Source organism: Pyxicephalus adspersus, chromosome 8 (genome assembly GCF_032062135.1).
Source record: "Pyxicephalus adspersus chromosome 8, UCB_Pads_2.0, whole genome shotgun sequence".
In the NCBI taxonomy this organism is placed as follows: domain Eukaryota; kingdom Metazoa; phylum Chordata; class Amphibia; order Anura; family Pyxicephalidae; genus Pyxicephalus; species Pyxicephalus adspersus.
Window position 1 is genome coordinate 22,565,879 of NC_092865.1, and position 26,888 is coordinate 22,592,766.

Genomic DNA, 26,888 nt, shown 5'->3' on the forward strand with positions numbered 1-26,888 from the left:
ACTTGTATTGTCAAACTCAAAAGATATATAGAATTCTATATAGGATGTGAAGGTGAAGACCTGCAAGGGCCGTCTTTATAAAACTAACCCTTCCCAGTACCTGAAAAAAGGTTTTGGTTAGGAGAGGTTAGGACATTCTTGTAGCTACTGGCTTTGGAACACATTTGTAAAAGTTTAAAGGATGCTTTAATGCTGAACTAAAGTTCCACCTCAAAAAGTTGTGACCAGGCAAGGCTTTATTGCAAGGGATTGACAATGCCCCTTTTGCAATAAAACGTACTTGCGTACTGGGACTGCATGGACTGGATGAATGCCATCCCAGCCCATTTAAGATGACCAAAAATCGAGTTTTTTTTTTTTTTTAACTTGGAAATTGAATGATGCAGAGATTGTTGATCCAGGAACATCTGATTGCCTCACAGGATCAGGAAGAAATGTTTTTCCCCTGTTGGAGAAAATTGAACAAGGGTTTTTTTTTTGCCTTCCTCTGGATGGATGTCTATAGGGTTTTTTTATGGGATATGTTTATTTCCCTAGTAGCTGAACTTGGACTGTTTTTCTTTCAACTTAACTATGCAGCAGGAATTTTGTGAACCTGGCAAATTTTTCCTATGTCAGACCGGTGACGGCAGATGAGATTGGCTAAAAAAATTAGGGATGTATTCTGGGAATGTCAAAATGTCAAAGGTACTGTAATTTTATTATTATTACACAGTATTTATATAGCCCCATCATATTACACAGCACTGTACAAAGTCCATAGTCATGGTAATAGTTGACCCTCCAAGGGGATCACAACCTAATGTCCCTGCCATAGTCATATGTATTTAATACAGTCTAAGGCTAATTTTTGGGGGAAGCCAATTAACCTAACTGCATGTTTTTTTTGGAAACCCACGCAAACACCATGAGAACCTATAAACTCATCAACATGCAGATAGTGTCCTAGCTGGGATTCGAACCAGTGACCTAGCGCTGCAAATGCCAGAGCACTAACCTCTGTGCTGCCCATATGCAAGTGTTTGTAATATGCAAGTTTTGATCGTTCCGTGTAGTGTTTGCAACTGGGAACTCCTTCCTACGACCTTTCTATTGGCTAGTAAAGTCATCCTATAGTTTGGCCATGTCTGAAGTGTCAAAATTTAGTTTAGATTGTCACAAGATTTCCGTACCCAAGGTACTTTAGAAGAACTGCAATCACTGCTCTGTGTTTTGTAGATTTACAGTTTGTTTGGTACAAATATGATACTAGTAGGTTAAAGCTAGGTACAGACGTGCAATTATTGTCGTTAGAAAACGTTCAACCAACGATTATGCACGATTATTTTGAACGATCGTATTGTGCACAATTCTGTACATACTGTGACATTACAATCATTCAAATATAATCCACCAATAATGTACACACGCTAGATACCATCGTTTGAACGATGCAGGAAGTGACGTGTTAAGGAGAAAGTGTTATTGGAGAACCAGCCACGATCACTGAACCACCGTACACACAATGAATAGCGAACGATCATCGCCCAAACAGATCTGACAGTACGGTCATTTGCTTCCAGCCACATTATTAAATGCCAAAAATGCATTTAATAATGTGTTAATGATTGCAGGGCCAAATTCATTTGTGTCTTTTATACCTTATAGGGAGGCAAGGTACATTCTTGATATTAGTATATAACTTTTCAATGAAAGTTAACCAAAAAGTTAAACTGCTGATTGATAATAGAAAACTTTTATCATTTTAAGACTTTTATTTTAGATGTGAGAATGTGATCAGCCTAGTGTAAAAACCTTAGCAATGTGTTAATATTCTGAAAAGAGTTCCTCTCAGAACAAGGGTAATCAAGTCTATTAGTAGGAACCCATTCACACCAATAGTGTTAGGCAGCATTGTCCAAAAAATCCCAACACCTGAACAAGCCAATTTGCCTTATGTCCTATGGCTTCATTCCAACACATAAAAAAGCAGATATCGCATACAGGGGACACCACCTTCTTACCCGGGAATCTGGGGACAGAGCAAGGTATTTATTTATTTTTTTAACATGACCAAATCTTTATTTTTAAAGATGGTAGCACTGTCAGGGCAGTGGGCTTTCTATTTGTAAAACAAAATGCGCAGAAACAAAGTGACAAGACACATCAATATTATGTTTTGCTGGTAAATTTAATGCTATATATTATATACTTTATATGAGTTTTTAGGGAGCATTGTAATGATCTGTTGTCTTCAAGACAAGTATTGCTATAAACACTTGCTACTGCATTACAGAGCTATGTGCCAGGCATACACTGTCATCTCCTCATTGAAGTTAAGAAGTGTTCTCATCTGGAAAGAAAGAGGCTGGGCTGTTATCACACAACAGAAATAGGTTTTTTTGGTCCTTGATTAGCTCCAGTGCTGTGCAGAACAGGCTGAGCACAGGACTGTGTATATCCTCTCTTACTAGCAACCCCCTGCCTACTACTCCCACAGGGCATAAGGACCGGAAGCCAGGCTGGGCATTCAACCAGTACAGTTTATTTCCTTTCTACTGAGAGAGCCCTGGAATAGCCCATAATGTCGCTTTTGGCTCTTAACTGCCTATTCCATTAATGCCGATCAATGCCGCCGTCACACACTAGGTAGCGGGTGGAAATCGGGCTTGGGAAAAGGAGGGAGGAAAGGATCTTCCAGTGCTTCCTAATCAGAGATTGATGAACCTGCCTGTGTAGAAGGGGAAGGAGCGTTACAAGGGAGGATGCTCCAGCCCATTACAGGCTGCACAGAGAGAATTGTGCTGCTGATGCTTCTGGTGGCAGCTGGTAGCACTTGCATGGAAATAGTTGACCTAGCATTTTTAGGCTTGATGAATGGGAACATTTATCAATATACTCATTGAGTTCACAAAACTGCATTTCTTTTCCTTTACATTTCTGTCTTGTTGGATGAGAAGAAGAAAAAATCTGTGGCCTCGCCTCATTCACAATCCCATTTACCCCCTGATGTGCCATCAATCCTTTCTGCATCACAGAGCTTTTAAACAAGGCCTAGCCCTATTGATCTAGCTGGAATGCAGCGAGATTCATAGACTTTGCATTACAATACAGTTCTTTTCCGTCTGATCTAAAGAACTGGAGTGTCCTGCTCATTCTGAGGTCAGGAGTATAGGACTGTGCACCACGTGGGGAAGTTTTCAGCTGCAAACATGAGTTTTCTATCTCCTGGCGATGGAGAGTGGCTGGACAGCAGCACTGAAGAGGAGAGGAGTCTTCTGTCATTTCTCGGTAGGGTCTCAGAGCTGAAACAATGGTTGTTTTTACTTCACTTTGGTTTTCCATGATGTGTATGTCTCTTGATGACTTTATAGCATGTTGTTGTTTGTTGTTTTTACATGTGCTTTGTAAATTCAGAGTTTAAACTTTTTACACTTTATATTTTTTCCTTATTTTTTTTTGTGGGAATAATTAACTAACACCTGGAATAATATTTATTGTATGTTCATGGTAAAGTGGTAAAATGGTATTTTAGTGTCAAAGGGGTTAATTATTTATAAATGTTTGTATTTAATTGCATGTTTGTATTGGATGGGTGGGATAGTAAAGATCAGGGAGTGTGACCCATTAGTGACTGCTTTGTAGCTTTTAGGTGTTTCCACACAGACATACTTGACAAAATCTTTGTGTTTTTAATACTGTGTGTCTAACTCAGGCATGGAATCTACCACCCAGCAGCCTCTGAGGAACTAAAGGTCCTAGCATGTCTTGCAATCCACCCTGATAATCTTTGCATTTTCTTAATCCTAATCTTAATGTAAATATTTCAGGAACATATTTTGTGATGTTTGACCATTACAGTGACAATTACAGAATTGATCATAGCTTTGTCCATGGTGTTGATGAGTATTCAGTCTTAATGTCTTAATTTGTCCAAACTTTCTTTTTTTAAGCTTCTATCGTTGTGCACTTTTTTTTTAACCTTCCTACTTTGCCTGATGCTTATGTTTGACATCTATGTAGTATAAAGTTGAGTTCTGGATAGATTTTAGAGGATCCTGGAAATGTAGATCGCTTCAAGCATGTGAAAACTGTGGAGGTGGTCGGGAAGGACCATGCATGAATGTAAACTCTTGAAAATTTTTGAAGCACCATTATCATATACAGAAGAAACTCTGGAATACTATTCTCATTTTAGAACACAGGCTGCAGTGCCCATAGTCTTTCAAAGCCTTGAAGAAGGGGAGCTGCAGTCTGCTGAAATGTGTTTTTATTTCGTACACTTAATAGAGTGATTATTATTCTTCTTATCCAGCTGCTTTCAAGAATCCTGATTGATAGCTGGGGATGAAGAGAGACAGGTTACCCAGCTATCCTCTCCAAGCTGTCTGACCTCACACATAGACCTCACAGATAGTGTTGGTGATAGATACCCTGTTTCCCCAAAATAAGGGATTTTTTCAGGGGATGTCTTATTTTTTCATGAACAACAATGAACATGTCTTGAACAAAAAAATCAACATTTATTCAAATACAATCATGTCATCATCATTTTCTGAAACATTATCCTAACTTTCCAAACCCTGAATTTCATCTTGAATTTCTTGTGGCGCCATTTCCTTTAGAACCATTGGCCCCAATTTCTCATGTCTAGCAATAGAGCTTTCCATAAATGAGCACCTCTTGTCCTTGTATTATATATTGTAGCTTATTTTCGGGGTAGGGCTTATATTTTGAGCATCCTCAAAAATACAGAAAAATCGTGCTAGGGCTTATTTTCGGGGTAGGTCTTATTAGGAAATAAGGTAGATAGATGGATAGATAGATAACAGTGATCTTCATTGACATTTTTGTTAGGTGCTTAATTGTGTTCCATGACAGTGCTAAGAACTCCTGGGAGCTAGAAAACGCTGATTGTGAAGTTAGACAGGTGACAGTGCAGTACCTAGGAGACTATTCAAATAGCAAATTCTGACCCTTGCTGAAAGGTTACATTCAGGTAAAGCTAAAAAAGAAGGCTAAACAAACTCTTCCAAAAGTAAACTAGTGTAATAATCTAAAAGAATTGGGATCCTTGCATTGTTCCAACTTTGGTTTTCTTTAAGCTTTATTTACTGTAAAAATGATTATACTTTCAAGGTTTTTCTATTACATAGGCAGCAGTAATTAGGCAATTTATTTTGTTACTTCAGCTTTAGCTTGCTATACTCTGCAGTTCTGTTTACCAAACATTATCTCACTTAAGGGATAAGTGCACTTTGTTTATAAAGGGCACTTATCCTTTAAAGTAAAGCTGCCATTATGGAAAATTGGGAGTCAACATTGCTATATTGTTTTTAAAGGTGTAAACTACAGGGTTGTCATCCTTCCTTTAATCTATAGTGCAGTATCCTTAACCAGCCCAAAAGGGCCAGGATTCACGCACACTGGTAATGTTTCTCTGTTTGACAGCAATAAATGAACAAAAAGCCATTGTTTAAAAAGTCAGAAAATGACTCTATATACCAAAACCTGGCCTGTGTGTGGCCCTCAATGACTGGGTTTAGGACCCTTGTTCTGGTGCTTTACACTTGATTTGTGCTTCTCCTGAGTGAGTGGTTTATAAACTAGTGAAGTGAGGGTGAAGAAGACCACAATGACATTAACTCTGCATATTGGAAGAGAGACTATCATGGGAGAACCTGTGTGATCCAGCAAATCTTCAATGGATCCAGTTCAGCACAAAAACATGTAATATTTATAGCAGTGTATTCAAGTTTGCTGGATCACCTAGGTTTCCATGATAGTTTTCTGCAGTCTTGGAGAGCTTCAATAAATCAGGCCCAATATAGAAGAAAGTTTAAAAAAAGGGTAAAAGGTTTTCCAATCAAGTGACTTCCATTTCACATGATTAACAATTTTTGAACAAGTTCATTCATAGAAACCGTTCAGATATCTGGTTTCATCTTCTGTTTTGCACCAGATAAATGTCAGCTTTAGTATTATTGGCCACTGCACACAGCAAAGACATTTTCTCTTTCCTTCTGTGATTCCAAATTTTATTAGAATGGTTAAGACTTGCGTACGTCAGCAGACATAATCCTGTAAACACAGTAAGGATGCCTTTTGGCATAAGTACACATAATTAAAAGGAATTTTCAAAAACTGATTTCAGTAGAAAAGATTATCAGAACAGAAGGTGTTTAGACCAAATGTAGCACTGCAGGAAGTAATATTTTCTAACACACAGTGCACATGCTGTCTAGTAATCTCATAGAAACCCACTGCCAATCATTTTTCTGCCTCCTGTTGCAGACAATGGCAGCTAATAAAATGCCAAGTTGTAGAAAAAAAAGTTAATTGATTCTCCATAAAGTACAGTTTTTGTTTTTGGTTGCACTGGACCTTTAAAGTGTAACTAAACTCAAGAACAAACATTTCTTATTTTCCCGTTTCCCAGCCATTAGTCTCAGCAGCATTAGTTTTCTTTATTTAATTTTACCACATGGAGGTAAAAAAAGATATCTATAACCTCCCATCCTGATAACTAGTTATTGTGAATTTTAGGATTTTAATTCTAGTATCCAAGAAAATTAGGAGGCCAACTATACCTAAAATACCCCCCACCCCCCTCTTAAAACCAACCTGATAATTATCCATTTTCTTTCCTTATAATTATGCTTGGGTTTTTAAAAGTTAGAATCGTCATAGCAGCTCATCCTAGCATAGTGAACTCGCAGGTTTCTGGAGCTGTTAAAACAGATTTTTATAGATGTGAGCTTCACCATCCCATATGTGATAATGTAGTCATTGTCATGATACCTCTTTTTAGAAGTTGATGGCATGGTTTCACTGCAATGCAGCATGTTAGAACACTTTGTTGCTGTATTTATTCTTTGATTGCTCGTTATTGAAAGTTAGAGCAAACCTGGGACAAGATAAATATATTCAACTATAGTAGCACAGAGCTTAGAGCAACACATGTTAGCAGATACCTGTTGTTTTATGATATGTCATTGTAGTGCCAACCAGAGCCTCCAACCCTAAATCATCCATCTTTGATGAGAGTATTGCATCCCACAATGTAATGCCTAGATCCTCGGCAGCCTGGCATCAAACTTGTTCATTACTATACAGGATTACTATAACTAGGGTTTATCTGTATAAATATTTTCTGCTAATACAATCACCGTGTACACTGGGCATTGTGATCACATTTCTAATGAGCCGTATTGCCTTTACTTTTAAAACTCATCAATGTAAAAATATTGTCTTTTATTATCTGTTGCTTTTTAGGACAGCAGGTGGAGCTCTAGTTTTCTTTCCCCATGTGTAGGAGTATCTCTTTCATCTATGCTAAAAAAAAAAGAAGTCACTGAGAAATAAAGGCATAAAGTATCCCAGAAATGTCAATATATGAAGGTATTGGTGGTGCCTGTAACAAAGCAACAGCTTGATTTAGCAGTAGAACTAACATTGTTTTTACCCTTTCCTATGCAGTATTAACATAGAAATGTTACATGGGATGACAGAGTCTGACAGGCATAATGTATAAGTTAAAAATGTCAATGTTTTTTCCTGTGGAACATGGCTAAACCTGTATTGATTCACAGAGCTATTATGACTGATAGAGCTGTGGGGACATGACCATTTGTTTTTAATAATACTTAACAGCTTTTCCTTCCTCCTGGAAGATAGAAGTCTGTTAGCAGCTTTTAGTAGTTTAAGTCACACAGATACAGGGAAAAATGATTTTTATAACTGTGGCCTAGATACCTATTATAATTTTGTTTTGTCAATATACTGCCAATGGCACCATGTAGTCAAATCTTTCGATATTATGCTCAGCCAGCATCAGGCTGTACATACAGAACATTGTTTGGTTTGACATTGGCCTTTGGCTATACCAGGACATTAGGCTATCTTGGACATTGTCCTGCTTTTGTAGTCTCTGGACAATTGCACACAATGTAGAACTGTCTACAGTTCTATTCTTTCTTATTATTCCTTATCATTTATTATTATTACTTCTTCTTATCGTTCTTATTATTCAGAGTTATTCCTTCGAATGAAGAAAAAAATGTGTGCATAACCTAGTTTTGTGTAAACGATTTGAACCTATTTGGTGTTCACTGTAAATATTTTGCAGCCACAAAGTGTGCGTCTCTCTAACAAAACTAGGTTTGATTATTAAAAGATTTTATGCAGGTATGATATGTCCATTTTAATAAAGTTCTAAGAGATTGAAGTGAAGTGTTGCTATTCCCGCACAGCCACTGCCATCTGCATCTGTCAGAACATCACCTCCGAGGCGGAAATATCATTTCCTGCAGCTCCTTGGGAAGCGTGATTCTCTGTTCACTTCTATATCCTGAGACTTTAATCACAAATAATTACATCTATTAAACTGCTCTGTGATGTTAGCATTGAATATTTATTAGAAGCCTCTAGAAATTAGACATCTAAAACACACTCCAGGGACTCCAGATTTATATTTGAGGATATGTATAACTATGTAAGTAGTTTGCAAGAGAAAAATGTTACTGCAACAACTGCAGCATAGAACAGGAGTAGAGGAAAACATGGAATTTAACCCATGGTGGGCAATCCAAATTACCCTTAATACTGGAATATAAGGTGAATGGGTTAATTCTTATCCTATTGTGTGAGAGTTCCGTCGCCTCCTAGATTGTAAGCTCTTCTGGGCAGAGTCCTCTCCTCCTCCTGTGTCACTGTCTGTATCTGTCTGTAATTTGCAACCCCTGTTTAAAGTACAGCTACGTAATATGTTGGCGCTAGATAAATCCTGTTTAATAATAATAATAATAATATCCTTGCAGGTCATGATCGTGGTCAGCACAGGCAGGCTGCTACAATTGCTAATAGGTTTCCAGGACCTAGGCCTTGTGATGCTTTTTCTACCAAGAACCTCTACTGTAGACCAAGACAAAAAATTTGATACATATGTCTAAATGTATTTTATTCAATAAAAAAAGAATTGTAGCAAGCGACCTAAAAATGTCAGGTGCAGAAGCCATTTTTTATCAAATAAGACCTGATTTTACAATACCGATTACATCCAGTAACTGCTTGAGGCTTTAAAGGTAGACAAGGGTTTTGCATTGATTTCTTGATGCACTGGAGAACATAAATATTGTAACACAACATGTTCAGTGACCTTACTGACTTGAGCCATTTTCAATCTACTAAGACCTCTACACATTGGCCTCCTTAATGCTTTCACACTTTTTTCTTCTCTAATGGATACATTAAATATAAACTTGTGACTGGTTTTCTATTCTGCTAATTTATCCTTTTTTTTTATTGATTTGAATTTTTTTTCCCTTCAAAGGGAACTTTCTTTGTGAGAACATTGCTTTTCACTGTTCTATTGTAGTTATTTTCCTTAGCTTACCCTTTTTTTATTTTCTAACCAGTGTTGTAATAAATAAGTCCCAGTGTTGTAATAAATAAAAGAAGAACCGAAAAATAAAAAAAATCCTGAATATTCATACCGATAAACCAAAATACCTACTTACTATAAAAAAAAAATACATTTGCTTGAGTATAAACCTTAAAGTCGCAAAGGTTTGGTCTGTTATTTTGTCCCCCTTTTTAAAGGTGAGGTATTTTGTCCTTTTGATTTGGTTATAATTGGTCACTTGTTCTTACATTATATTTTGTAGACTGTACTGTGTAAAGTATGTAACAAACTCTCTTTCAGATGGCAAGGGTTTGTTATAAGCTATACATGAAGACAAGCAACATCTACTGATGTTGACCCAAGATTCTTTTTTAATGGGATAAAAAAAAGTCTTGGTTTATATTTGAGTATGTACAACAACTACTCTTGCAAGAATTACCTCTAATCCTGACTTACTATTCTTTGCAGATTTATATGATAAATAGTCCAGCCAATCACATTATGTGGATCTGTAGCAAAAAATTTCTTTTAGAATAGGGAGAAGTTAGAATGTCCTTCAGGTTTCCTAGATTTTCCTTTGTCGTCATCTCCGATAAGAATCTAGCATCAATACAGGTGTCCTATGATGTCCTTCGATGTCCTTCAGCTTGCTGTCCTCCATGTAAATGCTCAAATATAGTTTTGTTTATAGATTACCTTTAAATGTGAAATACCATCTGTAATATCTGCATTCAAACATGTCTGTAGGGTGGCTACTATGGACACCACCGTCAGATGTCTAATATGCCCTCTTGTTGCTATGTTGCCTATATGGCAGGTTTGCCGGTCTGCTTTATTCTCATTTTTTTGTGTGTAATGTGTTCTTGATTGCTAGGATAAATGGACCTTCTAAATTGTTCTAAAACACAGTTTGCTTTAGTCAGCTATTAGTAGACTCCAGTTGGCTAGATAGAAGATGAATGTTTGGTAAAGTCTAATTTTTATATTGGTTAAGGTCAGAGTCGGAGAAAAAGCAACTTTGTAAATGTTCTTTTCATGTATGTTTATCCAGGTGATGTGTCATTTGTACTTTTGACTCCTATTTTGTGTACATAGAGAGTCTGGTTACTCCCAGTTTGTCATGGTAAACAAATGCTGGAATTATTATGATGTCATTGCAGCCTTCAATGGAAATATAACACCGGGGAACAATTTTGAACAAATTTTTTGTTGACTTCAATTTTTAAGCTCAATTACACTAAAATACGTATGCTGATTCTGAAAGTGTAGTTAGTTTTCTTCTATCACTTCAGTTTTGTTCTCTACCGCTTATATTATTGCGATTACTGTAGCGTGGATTTGTATAGGCTATTCATTTACACGCAAGACCGTGTGGTCAGAGGATGTGTGCTGCTCTATGTAGTGAATCAGCAAAACTTATTTTTCTACTTACACACGTATTTCCTTTCTTTCAGATCATGTCTGGCTCTGCTGTATCTCGTCGTAAGTGCCTAGACAACCCTGATTCATTTTGTATTATATCTGTGGCAGTTTCACCATTCCCAGTCAAAGGGCGAACACCAGCACATTTGTAGAGCAATCCTATTTGGCATATTTCAAAGTTAAACTTGGTGATCAAGATAAGTCTTGGGCCCCTCATAAGGTGTGCAAACAGTGTGTCGAGGGTTTACGGATGTGGACAAAGGGAACACATGATAAGATGCCATTTGGTATACCTATAGTTTGGCTAAAGCCAAGAGATATTTTCAGTGACTGTTACTTTTGTATGGTGAAAACTTCAGGAAATAACAAGAAAAATAAATGTAACAGAGTATCCTAGTCTACCATCGGCTATACGCCCAGTGGCTCATTCAGATGAAATCCCAGTACCGGTTTTCATTACACTACCCTCTCTCGAAGAACATCATTATGGTGATGAACTAGGTGACAACAATGATGAAGAGTTTGAAATTGAAGAGGGCTCTGTTCTTAAGGGATTTGATCAGCATGAGTTGAGTGATTTGGGGCTACCGAAGAAGGCTTCAGAACTCCTAGCATCAAGAAAAACTTACTTGAAAAAGAAACAAAGGTATCGTACTTTCGAACCAGAGAAATTGCATTTCTGCAGTACTTTAGAACTGACAGTGGCTTTGTGTATTGCCATAGCATAACTGGTTTAATGGAGGAATTGTGAATTCCATTCTATAACTCAACTGAATGGCGACTATTCATCGATAGCTCAAAATGGAGCTTATAGTGTGTCCTCCTTCAGAATGGCAATATATTTGGGTCAGTCCCAATTGACCATTCAGTTTCTCTTTGTGAAGAATATGCAGGCATAAAGAGAGTCATTGAGTTGTTGCAATATCACCAACACAATTGGGTCATCTGTGTTGACCGTAAAATGATATTCTTCCTTCTTGGGCAGCAACGCGGATTCACTAAGTATCCCCGTTTTCTGTGCATGTGGGACAGCAGAGCTTGTGAGAAGCATTGGGTGGAAAGGAATTGGCCTCCAAGATTTGCCCTAAAACCAGGTGATCCAATATTCTACATGAAAGTATATTATATTTCTGCCTCTGAACATGAAAATGGGTCTGATGAAGCAGTTTGTTAAAGCTTTTGCCAACTGAAGGAGATTGTTTCAAGTACAGGTTGACAATCGAAAATCCGGCCATCAATAATCCGGATCCTTCAGTTTCCCAGCATGAATTTCGTATCACATGCACAATACAGGGATTGCAGTACACTTTTTGCCCACTAATGTTTTCATGGTGCTGTTCTGCAGGGACAGCTGTTAGATCTTGCTTGCTAAACGTCCCTGCTGCCTGTTCCCTATAACTGTGCCAGATATCCGTGATGCTGCGAGAGGAAGGCTGTGTGTGGAGGTATAAAAAAAAAGTATAAAAAAAAATCCAGGATTTTTAAAAATCCAACACTCCTCAGGTCTGGAGGTTGAATCTCAACTTGTACCTAATTTTGGCATTTCCTAGCCTGTCATTTGAAAAAATAAAGGCAGGTGTCTTTGATGGTGCACAGATTCGGCAGCTCATCAAACATGAACTTTTCATCAGGACAATGTCGGAAGTCGAAATGATTGCTTGGTTATCATTCAAAGCCATTGTCAAGGACTTTCTTGGAAACACATGAGCAAATAAATACACAGAAATTGTCCAGAAACTCTTGGAGAGCTACAAAATGCTTGGTTGCAATATGAGCATCAAGGTGCATTTTCTGCATATCCATCTTTCTAACTTCCCGGAAAACCTTGGTGCAGTCTGATGAGCAAGGTGAAGGATTCCACCAAGATTTGAAGGTCATGGAAGGGCGGTATCAGGGTAGATGGGATGTACAGATGATGGCTGACTATTGTTGGAGCATCCGGCGGGATTGTCCTAACACTGAACACTCCAGGAAAAGCTATAAACGTAAATCTTTACCTTAACCGCTTACACAATTAATTTTCAAATGTTTTACTGTAAAAAAAAAATGTCAGAGTAACAATAAATCCTTTATATGAACAAAAGAAATTTAAATAAACAGTACATTCAAGTTATGTCATTATTTTTTTCACTGAATGTAAAATTTGTATGTTTTATGACAAAAAAGGAGGGTACCCTGTATCATAAAAACTGGATGTGATGGCAAAAAAACTGAGGTCATTTCTGGATGCACCACCCCAAAAATTACTAAAAAAACAAGTGTGGGATCTAACTCAACAAAAAATGCGTTCCTCAGTGTAATGGGTTCTGTCACACAGCAAATACTATACCTGCCCCGACCACCAGATTTTTTGCAGTTATTTAAGCAGGGTCACAAAGACAGGAATATTTGTTGCAAATGATTCGCAAGTTCAGAAGCCACTAACTTGCGGATACATACGTATTCCTTGATTTTTTACGTTTATCTCTGGCGAAATCCTTTGTTTTAGATAAAGTGGGAAGGATTGATAAAGTATTGTCAAGTTTTATATATTGTATTTGTCCTGGGTGGGAAAATTCACCATTTTGGCAATAGTGAATCCAAAATGGGAGATTTCTTTTAACTCTCTGATGTGTCTATAAAACAGGGAGGGAACAGAAATGTCCACTACTGTAAGAAGAAAAAAAAAAAAAAAAAAACAGGACTTTTAGTTCTTTCTTTATCAAAAATGAGCCTTATAAAGCCAACCAAAAAGCTTGTTAACTAAACTTCATTTGTGTTTTGTGCTACCCCTGCCAGACACTGCAGCTTACAGTGGAGTCATAGCTATGGTAATGCTGAAAGTTTCTGAACAACAAAGGATTGATGCTGTCGCATTTGACTTAAATTTACATCCACATAAAAACTGATTTATTTTTTTTTAAAGGCTCAGCCAATCAGACATCGAACTTTATGCTAAACAGAGAATGCTTGCTCTGCATTCTATTCTCTTTAAAAATGCTGTGTTAGCGGTCTCCATTGCCGTATGTCTGAACATGGTCTTAAGCTTGATTATCTGAATTCAATTTGCCTGTGGAGATTAAGTTGGATTTTGTAAGCTAAAATGGAAAATCTGATTGGTTGATGTTGCTATAGACAGAAGGTGAAGAGAATCTATATATTGATTTGCTATATAATCCTTTTACCTAAATACATTTGTTTTCCTGTTTGAACCTTTTCTCTGTTATCATATTGCAGCAAGAATTGGTCATCAGAGCTAATACACATGTAACACTGACTATGAAAGCTTTTACAAATAAATCTGTTACAAGATCCTTTGATCACCTTGCGTGATAGTTTTAGTGGCTTAGTAAATGTCAAACAGCCATTGTGGGAACAAAGATTTATGAATAATGCCTCCCTGTCTCTTGTAATCATTGGCTTGGACAGATTTACCCTTTTTGTAGTAGACAGATGTTCTGGTTTCCCCTGATAGCTTGCTTAGCTAGTTAACACTTTTTATTGGCGGTGTGTTGTGTATAACTACACACCAGCAAAGCATAAAAATATTCTAAATTCCCTTACAGAAGTCAAACTAGATAAGCGACTTTGCAGAGCATCTGTGGTTGGGCTTTTTCTGTGACTTATCTTGTGGAGATTTTTTTCCATCTCTGCTCCTGCCCACATTCATTTGCTGACTCGGACACTGGGTTTAGGTTACTCTAAAATTTTGTTTGTGTATTGTTGCTGGCAATGAATTTTCAGGAGGTGAGCCTTGCTACAGCTCCCTCCTGTGCTGCAAAAGCCAGGCTCTCTGCCTTTAATGCAACCTTTTTATTATATCTTATCTCTGTTTATTGGTATGCTTTCCCTGGACTAAGTGCCGATGACAAATCATGAAATGGGAACCATTATGTAGAAGAGGGCTGCATTGATTTTGCAGCAGGTGATAATGCAACAGTAGTGTGTAGCATGCTGGGGCTAGACGACTGATGGAAGAGAGACATCTCATTTTGGAAGAGGAAAGAAAAAGCTTACTAACTGACAGTCCTGCAGCTTGCTTGTCTGACTGACTGACTGCTACAACTTTCCCTGAGGATGAGAGAGGATCCACAGTGTGCGACTTAAATCTGACATCTTGAGGAAAAAGCATAGCAATGACACTGGGGGAATCTCACTGCTACTCGGCAAGGTGACTCCAACCCAGTTTCTCCCACTGCTGCTGGAAAAAGAACACAGAGAGGTCCAATGTTAATGATGATGGAGGAGGAGAAAGAGCTTCAGTGCCAAGCTCCAAACGTACAATCTGTGGCCATACCTACACGTTAACAAACAATCCTTTCTCTGACTGCTGAGTGAGCTGTAATCTTGCAGAGGAGGCAATTATCCTGGAATATTAAAGGGGGAAAATAGGACCATTGTGGTATTCTCTAACCTGCTCAGACCAAAACTTTTAATTTTTTTTCTCTGTTCTGAAAGTCAATTACTTTAACTTCTCTTAGGAATCTTGGATTTTTTTTTTTCCAAGACCTTTGTCTCAATTCCATTTATTTGAAATTTTATTTAGATGATGCATTATTATGTCAATAATGGTAACAAAGTTTAACAAAAAGATTTTTGTTACTGAACTTTTTTTTTTTTTTTTGCATTGATTTATAAGTTTTTGTGCACGGTTCATTCCTGTTTTAGCTGTTCTATAATTTTTCTTCTGTTGTCCTCTATACACTTAAGTGCATAAATATGCACTTAAGAACATGTTGGACCATTAAAAGCAAAATTATTCGTTATTTTCCTTCTATCAGTTATCCTCTTTTAGCCTCTGAACCAAGTTTCGTGTTTTAAATTACTGTGTAGGCCTTTTCTGTTGGCATTGATTTTAAACAATTACATAGCTAATATCTTGGGATCTTGTTGCTGCTTTACATCCTTTGAGTATGATTTGCTTGATTCTGGACAATTTAACCCTTTTTGGGCTGCATTGTCAGTTCTGCATTGGCACAGGTTAGCAGCTCCTATATATATCTGCTTCTTGTTTGCATGGATTAAAATGCAATGATGACACTTTCCCCGACTAAACGCCAGAGTGCTTCAGCATCTGTAAATAGCTTGATATCTAATGAGGATGTGCAGTTGAGGCAATTGATTGAATAGCTGCAGTCGGCGGTGTGTATCTCCTTGCTCTCTGCACACTGCCAGGGGAGGGGAAAAGCGGCAGGATCAGATCCAGCTTCTTTCAGAATTGGAAGTAGCACGGATCCCATGGGCCAAAAGGCCAGGATTGTTCGTCTTCGCTGCGCCAGTTCCCTGAGAACAACGGGTTGTGCCAGGCTGCATAGCCTCTGCCTTTTCTCCGGCATTGCCTAAGCCAGTGCAGTACTGCATAGGATGTAGATCCATGTGTGGGATTCTTGGTTGCGTCTCAGAAGTTGGACTCTGCCCAAGCTTTGAAGTGGAGATGGGTAGCACTTGCGATAAAGGTACAGACAAATTTTTTTTTCTCCCCTATTTTCTCGGTTTGTAATACACCTGTTCCAATTTAGATTTTTAACCCTTTGTTGGCCCATAGCAGAACAGACCTGATGAATTTATTGAAACGGTTTAGATTGTTTACCTTACTTATACTTTACAAAGTATATGATGGTATGGATTATGGAGTGATTATGGAGTCCCATGTCCACTTTGCAAACAACCATGTGGGATGGAAAAGATCATTAGCTTGTGATTGGTTGTTCAAAATAAACTTGACTTCTGTTGCAAGTAAACAAACCCCATAGACATTCTTAGTGTTTTCAAACTTTTCACAGTTGACGAATTTCCTCATTAATATTAGCAGTGTTACCGTTACTAAAATGTATGTAATTTTGCCCTTAACTTTTTATGTCTTCTCTGTCATTAGAACCACATGCACATGAACTCTAGAAAAGATAGAAATATTAAAATTATTAAACATAACTCTTTTAATAGGAATGTTACATGTTCCCTAACTTAACAAGTGCCAATAGCTTGTGATCTAAAGGAGCCAACAACAAACAATGTTGCACTAGCTTTCCAATAGTAAACTGTGTTTTCCTGCAAACTTCTGATTTTTTATTTTTATTTTTTTTAAATAATTTTCTGTACTAGCTTGTATGTTATACTATAGCCAGAAATAAGGTGCTGATGTTGATTAAAATTTGGTTTAATACTGTACTGTACTTCTGTTGCAATAAAGATGGGACATTTTACTTTAAGCATAGTTATTTCAATATACCTCCATTCGTCCTGAACAGTAGGAAGGTATTATAAACCAGCCAACCCGTAGCAGCATGTAGGTTGACCATCACAGGATGTTTGTCGTAGCACGTGCACATTTAGGACCAGGCTTTTGGGCACTAGCTTTTGTCCTAATAGGTATAAAAGCTGAACAAGGCTTACCTTCTTGAGTTTTTTATTACCATGGTTTAATTTACTTTTATACCCATTTTAATGTTTACCACTCACCATGTTTTTTTTTATTTATTTTTTTAACACATGGAATCAGGACTGGCCAAGTCCTAGGAGCTGGGCACTAAATGAGCTTGACATCAGAGCCCTTTGTAGGCTCTTTAAAAGTTTATGATCGCTCCCTGATTAAGCTCCTTTGCTCCAGAACTCTGCATGAATGATCCAGTCCTGCATTAAATCTAAATGTGCTTTTTAATATGCTGCATTTATATCCATGCCCAAGTCATGTGTGAATTGCAATGCAATATCTAGCAGTCGGTTTATCTTGTAAGGCATTCTGTCTCCTCAATGGAATTCACCTGTTCAACATGCTCTACTGTTTACTAATCTGCTCCCAGAGACATATGCTTGGTATGTGTATGCTTCACTGTCTGCAGAGTTCAATCTTTTTATTTTGTCTGCTGAGAGGAGCCCAACTGTGAAATCTAAAGAGCAATTATCTTTTCACAAAAAGCTTAAACAAAAAGATGCTTGTTATTACTTTTTGACAAGCTGCTCTGCTTGTTCTGCATAGAGAAGAGTATTTTTATTTTTTGTGTGTTTTTTGTTGCTGACCTTTCTCCAGTCTCATGTCGGGTATTTTTTTTTCTTTAACCTGTACAGAAGTTCCAGCTGAGAGGTCGCCACGAAGGAGAAGTATATCCGGAACCAGCACATCAGACAAGGCTAGCTCCATGGACCCAGCCAACACCTCTCCATTTAAAGTCTCTGTAAGTTATTAATACTCTTTTATTCACCACGTCTTTTGTGTACACAGTAAAGGTTCCTTTTTCATTTAGCATTATCTAAAACAAAGCATTAATCCACACAAAGTCTCTCTCAGCTTTAGCAATCTAACATCCATACTTGAACACTTCTTTGAAGACATTAAAAAAAGCATTAGACTATACAAGGAAAAGGGAAAAAAGTTGAAATACTAAATTTCATGCTAGAGTGTAAAGGTGTAACAAAGGGCTTTTGCCCTGGACAGTTTGACATAAGGTTTGCCGAAACACAAAAAGTAAAACAACCACATCTCATGTCACTTTCCTATGTCCATTGTGCATGCCAGATTTCCTGGGACATTGACATCCCTAATATGTATAATCTGTTTCATCCCTAATAAGTATAATATTTTACCTCTATATCATTTTAGTTAGGGCGGTGTTCACTATAGCCCCTTTTTGCAGGCTGCACCACCTGGCACTTCTCAGTAACCACTTGGCTGTTACTGATAAGTTTGGTCACAATAAAGACGCACTGGACAATTTTTATTAATATTGCATATTATTTATATAGCGTATATGATATTACAAAGTCCATAGTCATGTCACTAGCTTTCCCTCAAAGAGGCTCACAATGTAATGTGAGTTCTAGCTCAGTCATATCTCTTTTAATACAGTCTAAGGTCAATTTTGGGGGGTAGCCAATCAACCTAACTGCATGTTTTTGGAATGTGGGAGGAAACCGGAGTACACGGAGGAAACCCACACAAACATGGAGGGAACCTGCAAACTCCAGATGCAGAATGCAGATAAGGCCGTGCTGCCCTTGGACATAACCCAAAGATGGAAAAATGGGACATACTAACGGTGTACATTATATGGTTGAAACAAGGTATGGGAGGCAGTAGGAAACTGACAGAGTTATAGGGGTTACTGTATTCCTATGGCAGCAACACATGTGAATGCTAAATTTGTCACATTTTTTCCCATCCACATTTTGACCACCCAGTTTAAAAAACATTTCTGGGGAAAACATCGACAGGGGTTGCGCTTGTTAACTTCTGCCTTAGTGCTGTTCTCCCCTCTGAGGGGAAACAGGAAGTCATAGTTATATTTCTTCTAGTGCTGGCAGTTGTGCAAACCTGTATCTACAATGTCTAATTTAAAAAATGTATAATTCCATCATAATTGGAGGTCAATATTTATATCAATCAGTTGTACTACCACACATGACTATATTTATACTCAGTCTCTCAGGTAATAAAGCTTAGGGTATGTGCACATGCTCCAAATTTGAATAAATAATAGATTTAGAGGTCTCAAAATCAAATCAGATACTTGTAAAATCAACTAAATGAAATTTTCTGACCTTACTGAGATACTTAGGATTCTATATTTGATATCGAGAATTTCAGATATTTAGAAAATGTAAACCTTCAGCTATTCAAAGTTGTTCTCACCAGTGTGACTGCTGTGAACTAAAATGTTATCAGTTGCTCTGTAATGTTACACTTTGTACATAATCCTTGCCCTATACACTTGCTTGTTAAACAAGCTTTGTCTTAAATGTGGAACAGTTGGTCATACAAGAAAATGAGATTTAAGTGTTTCTCTTGTTTTTGTGCAATGTTTTGTCTTTATTACCTGAATGGGCAGTAGAAATTTCTCAGTTTTTTGATCTTTAGCTTAAGGAATGGCAAATGGTATATGTGGGGTTTGTACATTGCTATCAAGGATCTACACTGCCATTGGTCAGTGCTGTCAACTTTGTTCAAGGCTTGGAAAGCCAATGAACTGTAAAAAGTATATGCAAATTTGCAGTTGGTTTACTTAATGTGCAGATACTTGTGGTTCAATGACTCACCAAAAAGAGAAGCATAGATAATGGCTGCAAAGTGTACACCTTCTGCTCATCAACAACTCCTCCCCTATTTCTCAGCAGTGACAGATTCTCTTTAATGGTCTTGTTTAATTTGCTATCTACTATATTCTTTAAACTGATGTATGTTTTTGTATCTGTCTATATAATTTCTCATGCATGGACTTGTATTGTATACCATTATTAGGTATAAATGTTCAACAGTTAACGTAAATATCTAATCAATCACATGACATAAATTCGATGCCAGGTGACATGTTTACGTTCCAAGCACCAGAATTAGAAGGAAAAGTAATTTTTGTGACTATGAATGTGGCATTGTTGCTGGTACCAACCAGGCAGGCTGGTCTGAGTATTTCAGAAACTGCTGATGTGCTGGGATTTTCACAATAATCTCTAGAGTTTACAGAGAATGGTCCAAAAAAGGTAAAACCTCCAATGGGCAACAGTTCTGTTACCTCCTATTGTTACCAGAGGTTAGAGGAGAGTAACCAGACTTGTTCAAACTGATAAAAACTCAAATACCTTCTCCCTGTAACAGAGGAATGCAGAAGACAATCTCTGAATGCACAAAACATCAAACCTTGAAGCAGATTGTCTACTGCACTGGGTGCCACTCCTGCCAGAAAGAACAGGGACCCAAGGCTACAATTCACACAGGCTCACCAAAATTGGACAAAGTTTCGGAAGAACGCAGCCTAGTCTGAAGGATTTGGATCTCTTCTCTGACTTTCGGATTGTAGTGGCAGATTTTGGGGTCTGCAACATTAAAGAGTCAGAATCATGTATCCATTCTGCCTTGTTCGGTCTGGTAGTGGTGGTATAGTGATGTGAGGGATTTTCTTGGCACACTTCAGGACATTTGGTACCGATTAAGCATTGTTTAAAAGCCACAGCCTATCATAATATTGATCATGTCCATCGCTTCCTGACTGCAGGGTGCCCATCTACTGATGGCTGCATGTAGCAGGATAAAGCATTATGTCACAAAGATTAGATTATTGCAAACTCTTAAAATGTTTTTGAACATGACAGTAAGTTCACTGTATTCAAGAGGCCTCCACAGTCACTAGATCTCAAACCAATAGAGCTCCTTTAGTATGTGGTAGAACGAGGGATTTGTATCACGGATGTGCCAATCTGCAGCAACTTCGTATTGTCGTCATGTCAATATAGAACAAAATCCCTGAAGAATGTTTCCAACACTTTATTCCACAAGGAATTCACAACAGTTCTGAGGGTAAAGGGAGTCCAATGTGTTACTACCAAGATTCATATAGTTATGTAAATGTATTTTAATAATATAGTTTCTTTTACCACTGATAAGGCAGTATATTGAGAACAGTCTACACTTATACAGGATGTGGAAGAGTTAAGCAGGCCTACACTAGCTCTATTAAGCAGCAGTATTGAGGGAGCAAGACGTCAGGTCTCTGAGCGAGTAATATCCGTCAGTGCCCAATCTGATTAAGAATCACTACAGCATTATGATTGTACATTAGGTGCAGTTGAAATGCTCCTGCTAGTGTTAATACTGATGCAGCAAGGCGCTGCTTTTGTCTAGCAGAGAGTGTAATTGGATGTGAGGGAATGCCGTCTGCCGCTAGCTCTTCTGGTCCTGGTAAGTGTAACAAAAGCCAACGCAGTCAGCAAAAGTGAAGGTCAGGAAAAACCTGCTGAGATGTTCCAGCTGCCTGTGCTTGTGTCTTCCGCAGTCACAGATTTCACCCTCTAAGTGCCCAGACTACCTAGTGGGGAAGATGTGGCTGGACATGCAGACATGACCAAAGAGATGAATTCATGATTGCACAATTATATAAACTAAAACTCATGTATGTTTTTTTTCATTTACTTTATTAGTTCTTACACAAAATAGTATATAAGCTAGATATTCCGGTTCTCAGTATAAGCCATTAGATTGGATGCGTTTATAATTAACATGTGCCCTAAAAATGTGTTTTGGAACCCCATGTAGTGTCTCAGTAGATTGCACACCTGTGCCTTAGTAAACAAAGAGCCTCTAGCCCACCAAACTAGTTATTTTATATCTGCCTCCTAATAAATCAAATATTGTATATTTTGCATTTAGTAGGTGTTTGCTACTAGTTTATTTCTAATTTGTTGCAGTCATTGGGAGCCTTTTCCTTTACTTTCAGGTAGATGTAATTTTGTGATTTAATTTATCAATGGCCTGTATGGAATACAAGACTGGAAAAAAGAGGACTGGCACCATAAACGTCTCTGTGCTTCAATGAGTATCCTGACATGGCAACAGGAGAGATCAGAGTGATGGCTCATGAGTATCCCACTTCTAGATCACTGTCTAATTAGCAGGCTGGCTGTGTTGGTCATGCTATATTGCTGTTGCATTGGAAGTGGGAGGCCAAAGTATAATATTTGGCAGAGCTGTAAGCATCACATAAGTACAAATACTCTGCTAGGTAAAGCCATTCCCATTTATGTATTTCAGTTTGCATTTTGCTGCTCTCCTGGAGTTTAGATTTAGGATCGTATAATCTTTAGTCATCTACTGCAATATGGTAATGTGATGGTCTAAATTAGTACGTGTTTATGGTAGTTAAAGTTTCTTATAGAAATCTTTTACAGCATAACTTACATTATTTGCCTTTTATAACTCAAAGTATTACCAGAAAGCCTTAATGTCATTTAGTCCAGTATCTCTGATAGCAGTTTATAAAGGACCATAGCCCATAAGGTTTGATTCCTTTTCTTTTCTTTTTTTTGTTTACATGTAGATCCACAGTGCTTAAAGTGAAACTGAGCTAGAAAAGGAAATATTTGCTATCGTGTCAACATCTAGGGATGGTATTTGTGCCCAAGCTTTATTCTAATGAATTTTTGCATTGAATTGCTCATGAAATACAGTAGTAAACTCCCCGGCATGAGGTTGTGCCTAGGCATTTCTGTACCCACAGCTTGACAGATATATAGCTACATTGTTGGATTTTTTAAGGCAGTGCTGCCTCTAATTGCTGATATAATATGTAGATTGGGAGGTAAATGTCACTACTATGCTGCTTTCTGTTCACCTTTTCGGAGAGGAAGCTGTAAGTAACGATATGCACTGAAAGGATTCACCTGATACAGCTTCATTTATTCAGCAAAATTTGTCCTACTTTCACCTCTTCTATTGCTTTTTGAATGTTAATTTGCCAGTTTTAGGATTATTAGTAATTAAAGGTGAAGCTGTGACATGGGAAGGTGCAAAGCCATGCCATCTTGAGACAAAGACAATGTAGAACCGTGGTTGCCAACCTTTTGGACCTCACGGACAACATAATTTAGTGGCGTGTTGTAGAAGCGAGTGCACAAGCGCCTGGTCCGTATTCCAGACCGCGCATGCGCGAGGGAGCAGTGTGACGCCTAAAGGGGTAAGCGGAATGTAGGTGAGTGTGCTAAGGAAGGGGAAATGTGTGAGTGTAATTGTATGTGTAATGGTAACGGTAAGGGTAATTTTTCTGCGTATCACCTGTCGGCGACTGCTGGTATAGAACAACAAATAATAAAACGGCAATAGAGAGAAGTTGCAGAAGGAAACTCGACTAGTAGTTTCCTGTTTGTTTATAAAAATAACAGAAGTTACATCCAAATTAAAATAAAATTATGATTTATGTGCATTGTTCTGTATCAGACTGAATTAAAGTTGTAGATATTCATACCTAGAATCCCTCTTGACATCAGCATGAAAAAGTCTGATGACATTTTGAAGTTGTACTGCTTGGAGGGTCAGATTAAAGCTTGCTTGGGAAGATGACTTGATAGATCTTTGCCAATTGGGCTTGACATATTCTTGCTTTACAGTTTTAATTGCTTCCCAGGGACCCTCCTGCCAGTTTGAGTGACACATCTTTTGCTGCATAGTGAAAGCTGGTTAGGCTTTTTCACATTGGGGTGTTTGACCAGAGCTCAAGCACCATACCAAGACCTAAGAAGAAGGGTAGTGGCTCCAATTCAAGCTCGGTGGGAGATTTCCAGAAATGCTGCCAACTTGGAGCATACCAGATTTTGAAAAGAGCACAGTTATGGAACTGCTTGTTGTTGAAATATCTCATTAAAATGTTCAATGTTGGTAAAACACATTTGTAGCAATTACAAATCTATACAGATGGACTGTGTATGTTTTAGACATATGTCACAGTTTGCTTTGAATTAAACGGTCTAGTAAATATCCAAGCAAATCACAACATTCCTGGGCCTCCTTAATTTAAACAAAATGCCCATAGCAGCTACAAAATCATATTCCAGCTGTCAGTTTTCTAGGACAGGATAGAAGACAAATGCATTAAGCATTCCTCAGCGATTTTGGTTTTTATTGTCATGATAACATCAGATTTGTTGGCTCCACCATATCCCAAAGCTGCTCTATTTAAAGGGCACCTTTCATGACAGAAGCATGGAGACTACCATTGCTGCTTGAAAAGCCAGTTAGGATTTGGAGTTGGTGCAGATTTTCATTATTCTTGAGCAAAGCTAATATGTTTTGTTTATTTTGTAGCTTTGTATACCATTTTAGTTGCACATCAGCTGATGATATTCAGTCTCTGTTTTAACATTATTCTCTTGGCTGCAGTTACTCCATCTCCTCACCTGGTTTCACATTTCCCCTACTAAATTACAGTGAGTGATTCCCAGCTACCCATTATTTTGATGAAATTAGCTACACCAAATCTTTTATGCATTAAGATGCTGCCTTCCCACCATTTTGAATCAATATATGTTTAATATAATAAGCTACTGCTTTCATTTTCTCTGTGCTGGGATATCCCTAATTTTGTGCTAATGCTGTCAGAAATTGCCTTTACCATCATATTCCACTTTTTTAATCTTCCAGTAACGTTCTGAGAACAGGTCTGAATTGCGGTATCATCTGACGATCCTTATTGCCCTTAAGTTCCCATAGTGCAGGAATATGGGAAGTAAATGAAACATAGAGCTGAATGAGTTCTGCAAAAGACCACCCTAAACCAAATTACGGGATCATTTTGTCCTAAAAAATACTAAGACTTAGAACAGTCTAGACCAGTCTTTCTTGACTTAAAGATTGGGGAACCCTAGAAATAACTTTTAGGTCCTAGAGAACCCCTGATGATGATAATATCGCTCACAGTACGTTAGTGTGGTGCTCAGTGGGATGAATGACTCCTGATGCTGACCATTGAGAAGGATGTCCCCTATACAGATAACCAAAAAATCACTGGTGTCAGTTAAACTGACCTGAGAAGCACAAATTGCTCATTTCTCGAGGAACCCTAGTCGAGAAAACACTACTCTACCCTTCTCCATTTTAAATTTACCTTTAACATGGCTGCTGTTATGTTGCACCCCTACAAAATTGTACCTAATTAGCATCTTTCAATTTTAAACTAATCTTTCTCTCAGCTGCCTGTAACTGCCATGTAAATAGACTTCATTTTTTACCTGTTTTTTATTTTAATATATCAGCAAGAAAAAAACATTGAATTTAAAGAACTTAAGTAAAAAAAAAAGCACACTTTCCCCAGATCCCTAGATAGCGCTAGGCGTTTCCTCGATGCGGTCCACACCATCCTGGAAATCTTCTTCATGCCAGCGCGGCCATTTTCAGTCTTTTCTTTTGTCTTCTTACTACTTCACTTGATCTCGGACTGCGCAGGTGTGAGATTGGATGACGTAGTCCGCTGTAAAGGGGGGAAAAGAGAGCTAATCTCGCTGTGCATGCCTGAGATCAGCATCTCTTTCCCCTTATTAGAAATTATGTCCCAGAAGGAGCAGCCAAGAGACTCTCAGGATATGTGTCCTAGGTATCCCGGGAGGCTTTGCGCTCCCATTTAGTCTTCATCGCCGTGGCTCAAGTTAAACATTATGCACAGTTTAAGTCTGAGCAGTGACTACTTTTTTTTTTTTTTATCAGGAATCTATCTGTAGGTTTTACTGCCTGGGGAAGTACTTAGACTGTGGTCTCTTTAGCTGATCCATAGTGCACCAACATTCCTTTATCATTTTATTATATTTTTGTTAAAATATATATACACACACATATACACACAAATCAATTTAAATTAACGGTGAAAAGTGGTGGTAAAAGTGCCCTAAACTATTGTATTTCTTTAAAGCACCTCTTTATTTTTAAGTTTAAACCCCAGGTATATCTCAATGCAAGATTTAAAACATTCATTTTTAATAGTACAGCTAAAGGCATAAAAGTCTATCTAAAGTAGAGCACTTTCTTTGACAGTTCATTGTTGTCATTTGTGTAAACAGCTACTGTTCAATAATAAAATAACCTTCAGTCATTTTTCACTAGAATTGTAGCATATGCTGCCTGCAGAATTCCCATATTTGCACTACAATTGAGATTTGCTGCATATCCATGTTATGCTGGTTGAACACAATGCCACATTGTGCATGAAATTGCTTATGGGAGCTCAACAAAGCATTGTGTTGAAGAATGCCTGAAGCATCATTAGAGGTTTATATGTAGATTATTGACATTGATTGTCTAATTATGGTACCCTTTGGTGGGATGTGGCAAGTTCTCATTTACTGAGACAGAGCAAGCTGATCTGAGCAGAATAATGACAAGCAGCTTTACAGTAACAATAAAATCGGACGTAAGGGACTATAACTTGTGTGGTTGACTTGTTATCTTTGACAGACAGCCCTGGTGTCTTCTGTAAGCACAAATGTCAATTGGCTTTCTGTATGTGAAGTATATATGTATGTGTCCCTGTGAGTGGCCTGTAATCTCAAAAAATATTGTTTTGTTCACATCTGCCCCTAGATATCTGAATGTAGGAAACATGACTGGTAGATCTAAGAAGAAATCTTTTTTAATAATGCTGTGGCATGCAGAGTGTGGTGGAATTCGAGGTGTGGTTCTACCTTCAGAGGGGGAAAAATACAAGTGTGCGTCCAGAAGCGACTTGTCACTTTCAAGAACTGCACCACAATCCACCATAATCACAGCTGCTTACTGCATGGTTTCCAACTCAACTGAATGGGAGTGGTTGAGCCTGTGGCAAAACGCTGTAATCAACCTCAAGTCTAAAATTGTCTAAAT

The 26,888-nt window shown here is 37.9% G+C and overlaps 1 protein-coding gene across 1 annotated transcript in view; it reads left to right on the plus strand.

Annotated features, from left to right (window-relative positions):
* Positions 1-26,888, plus strand: part of RASAL2 (RAS protein activator like 2) — a gene marked incomplete in the record, with an annotated part of 192,756 nt that overhangs the window by 121,457 nt on the left and 44,411 nt on the right. Inside the window, 1 exon segment of the mRNA XM_072419742.1 lies at positions 17,849-17,955. Coding sequence (XP_072275843.1) covers positions 17,849-17,955 — 107 coding nt within the window.